Source organism: Vanacampus margaritifer, chromosome 13, assembly GCF_051991255.1.
Source record: "Vanacampus margaritifer isolate UIUO_Vmar chromosome 13, RoL_Vmar_1.0, whole genome shotgun sequence".
In the NCBI taxonomy this organism is placed as follows: Eukaryota; Metazoa; Chordata; class Actinopteri; order Syngnathiformes; family Syngnathidae; genus Vanacampus; species Vanacampus margaritifer.
Genome location: NC_135444.1, coordinates 23,868,058 through 23,872,409, shown reverse-complemented (window position 1 = coordinate 23,872,409; position 4,352 = coordinate 23,868,058). Strand labels below are relative to the sequence as shown.

Below are 4,352 nucleotides of genomic sequence, written 5' to 3'. Positions count from 1 at the left end.
TCCGGACTTTTTTTTCCCCTTTCATTCTTTTTTTTAACAATTAACACATCAATCAACCTCACAGAGACTTTAAAAGACGTGTTTGATCGGTTTTGCATTTCTGATCACCTTTTTGGAATTAATATCTCATTTAGCACGCACGAAAAGCTCATTGGGCGAATTTTGTTCCGCTTTATATTTACCGTCATATGGATTTAATGCATAAATAAATGAATCAAATACAAAAGTACAGTAAAGATATTGTATAATAATAATTGTTATAATGTTAATATTATAGCTATTTCAATTACTTCATTTGAAATACTTTGACGTTAAATTATTCTAGCCATAAATCCATTTTCTACACAACCTGTGTGGGCCCACTAAATATTACCCCCCCAGCAGAAGCTAAAGTCAATTGAATGGCTGAGATGGGCAATTTTACAGCGTGTGTGGGTGTGAGTGGGGGGTGGGGTGGGGGGGTGGGGGGGTGTTCGTGTTTTCGGAGCGGCAAATGAGAAGCAGATGTGCCCGGACTCGATTTGGGCGCGCCGAGAGACCCTCAACGGTCGCGCTGATGCCCCCCCGTACCCACCCACCGCCAACCCCTCCTCACAAATCTTATCGTCACTTCAGCGGATCGAAACCTAAAAAAAAAAATTAAAAAAGAAGTGCAGCGATGCCCCCAACAATGCATGCAAAATGCTTTTATGATCCCGCGCGCGTGTGTAGACAGACTCGAATTAATTTAGGGTGAAACACAAACATCACATCCAGAAAGGGACGTTTGGAGGTGCACGTTCAGGAAATCCATGTTGGCGTTTTTGTGGCGCAAAATACACATTTTTTTGTCATTTTTCATTGTAAATAATTCAATTATGACGAAAATGAAATGTTTCCATTTCGTTATTATCGCAAAATCAATTTCGAGGAGGTACACTGAAAAAAATGGAAGCAATATATATATAAAATGGTTGCACAAAATAAAAGCAACTGGATAAATATTTTTTTTAAGTATCTGTATCAGGTGCTTTTGCAACCACTTTATGAGATGAAATGAAATTCAACACACCATACCAAATAATATTTATGTGCTTTTTAGTTCCGTTAATGCACAGCAAGAGTTTCATGCATTCTTGTTTTCGTTTTTTTATGCCGTCTAATATTATAGTCAATAAAATAAATACACTATTAAATACATGCCGTTTTGTATAGTATTTATACACTTGAATAATAAATGTAGCCTACGTATGCTTTTATTTACTACAGATCCATTTGTATTAGCTCCCAAAATGTAACGAATGGCTGCATGTTATAAGGAACAATTTGCTACGTTCTCGATGACATTTAAAATAAAATAAAAAAAACTCTAAACAATCAAATGTCCCACGAATGAGCCACTTAACTGATCCGTGTGTGAATCAGCAATTAAAAAGGACATTGAAATAAAATAAAAATAAACAGCCAAAGGCCTCAGCGACCGTCGTTGCTCGTGTTGTTTTTTTTCTGAGGGGAAACCATTTGCAGATCTCAATGACGCATGTTTGGATTTAGCCGAGAAAATCGGAAGGAAAATCGGAAGGAACATCTGTGAAGCGGCTTGTTGTGTTTTGAGGCAGACGTCTGAAACTCAGCCATCCAAAAATTCGGGACTGAAACGCAATCATAACGATCATTTCATCCAATTCAACTGACATCATGATGATATTTGAAAACAGCCTATTCTTATGTATTTTAAATATGAAATAGTGCGGCGGAGTGAAGAACAAATTCCCCCCCAAAAATCCACAAAACCACTTTTTCATTTAGTATTTTAAACCTTTGTGGCTGTTCGTGAGGCGACGCAAGCTTCAGGAAACTTTTGCACGACTGACAAATGCTGACTCGGCCTTTTGCTGGCCTGCAGCAACTTGCGTGCGTGCGTGCGTGCGTGCGTGCGTGCAAGTGTTTATTGACATCAACGTTGACTTCTCTGCGCGCTCGCTCACATTTGCCCGAATCGGCTCCGATCAACATTTGTGACTTTAGGCCCGATTTTCAAATCGGATCCTCAAACAAAAGTGTTCTTTTTTTTTAATACACTCTTTGTGTCTGCTTTTAACAGGTTTACATCCAGGCCTGATTTCAAAGCAAATAGCACTGATCAATCAGTCCAATTAAAACCATGGCACTTTATTCAACCAACAAAAAATGTAATGCCTTCAAAAATGTGTTGACAAAATGACACATTTCAATAAAATTAAGGCTACAAAAGTCCCCCTTGTACAAAAACGGAGACGAGTTAAGGCAGCATGAGGAGGAAAAAAATGCGTGTTTGGCTTTCAACAATCACTCTTCACAAATAAATATATTAGGATATCATTTACAAATGTCAGCACGCTAAATATTGGAGTCCTTTTGTTTTAAATTAAGAGAACAAACTTACGCGCTTGGACGAAATCGCTGTCGTGAATTCAGGATGGAAAACAAAAAAACAGTGCTGGCTCAAAAAGGATGCAATTTGGGTCCACATTGGACCGACCCGCTTTTGTGTCAATTGACCCAACTCTGCTTGTACCCGAAAATGTGGGTTGTTTTGAAATTTATAATATTAATAATAATCATGTCATTTTGGCACAAAATGTATCCAAACAACCCAGTTTGGGTTTTGTCATTTGTAAACTTTTGTAAATTTGGGGTTGTTAAAATTGGGTTATTTTGTAGAAAACAACCCAGGAAAATGGGGTCAAATTAACCCATTAACTATAGGTCAGTCCAATTTTGGACTAAAATTGGATTCTTTTGGACCCATGCTGAGACTGCTGAATAATGTCGGCAGGAATATATTAAGGGTGTCATTTGGCCGCTCTCAGAACTTGCTGCAGTCGTAAACAAAAGCTCCTGAGGTTCTGTAGATGGACTGCGTGGCCGGGAAGGCCACCTGGCAGCTGTTATTCCCATTGAGCGCGGTTCCGTTCAGCCCGAGCCGCTGCGACTCGAACATCTCCCGGACCGAGTGGAAGTTCTGCTGCTGGGACGGGTATCCGGCGCTCAAATGGCTCAGGTCGCCGTACCAGGACGCCAGTCGGCCGTGCTGGCCCTCCTGGTTCTGGTTCTGGTTGTGGTTGTGGTTGGCGGTGCTGGTGACGCAATACTCGGGCAAAGCCTCGTCCGCGGTGCTGGACGGCGCCAGGTGGCCGCCGGAGGTTCGCTCCCCCGCGTACAGGCTCATGGCTTGCATGTTGCAGTGATAGGTGGGATTGGAGGAGTTCTGGTTCTGGTTGCACGCCTGCAGGTTGGGGGAGTAGCTGAGCGTCATAGCTGTCCGAGAGGAGGCGACGAGAGGCGGGGAGACTTGGGCCTGGGGAGAACCCCTGAGGGACGTCATGATGATGTTGTCCACGCTGAAGCCCGGCGTCGAACCCTGGTGCTGGTTCTGGCTGTGGTGCTGCTCGCTGCGCGGGCTCCCGCTGGACACGCTGCCGTCGGGACTTTCCATCTTGGGGACCGCGTCGAGAGGCGGCGACGCGGCTCGAGGCGGCGTGCACGAGGTCCCGTTCTCCGTCTTGATGTCCTGCACCCGAACCGGCTGGCAGCTGACCTGGACCGGCTCCCGGACCTCCTTGGTCCGTTCGCGCTCGTCCTTGTCCTTCTGCACGTCCTTCTTCTTGAACCTCCTCCGGCGCCTGAGGAAGCTTCCGTTCTCGAACATGTTGTAGGAATCCGGGTCCAAGGTCCAGTAGCTGCCCTTGCCGGGCTTCTTGTCGTCGCGGGGCACTTTGACGAAGCACTCGTTGAGCGACAGGTTGTGTCGGATGCTGTTCTGCCAGCCCTGCTTGTTGTCCCGGTAGAAGGGGAAGCGCTCCATGATGAACTGGTAGATGCCGTTGAGCGTGATCTTCTTCTCGTTCGAGTTCTGGATGGCCATGGTGATGAGGGCGATGTACGAGTAGGGCGGCTTCACCATGTCTTTGGGCATCTGCTGCGGCGGCTGCGGGCTGTACGGCCCGTAGGCGCGGCCCATGCCGGCCGGGTACTGCTCGTACATGCTCATGGGCGCCGGCATGCCGGCGTAGCCCCCGCCGGCGGCCCGGTAGTAGTTCTGCTCGCCGCCGATGTACGGCACGACCCCCAGCGAGTTGGGGCTGGACACCGAGTAGCGCGCCTGCATGAGAGCGACCAGTCCAATGAGTTGCACACTAAAATAAATTTTAAAAAAAAGACGAATCTGTTGGCTCTCGTCGTTGTGCGTCGGTCCGGTTCAGGCCGCAGTCAAGCCGAGACTGTCCGGGCCCCCGCACGGAACATTCGGAAAACTCAAAGTCAGCTCGGAGGATCGAGCCTGCACACTCCACCCTGCACGCACGACCAGAAACATTTTTTTTGGGGTGTGC

The 4,352-nt window shown here is 46.5% G+C and overlaps 1 protein-coding gene across 1 annotated transcript; it reads right to left on the bottom strand.

Moving 5' to 3' along the window:
* Window positions 1-2,130: 2,130 nt before the first annotated feature.
* LOC144062101 (forkhead box C1-A-like) lies at window positions 2,131-4,352 on the bottom strand. The gene has a single exon (XM_077583040.1). It carries the CDS (start codon window positions 4,127-4,129, stop codon window positions 2,828-2,830), a length of 1,302 nt encoding a protein of 433 aa, XP_077439166.1. The 5' UTR covers window positions 4,130-4,352; the 3' UTR covers window positions 2,131-2,827.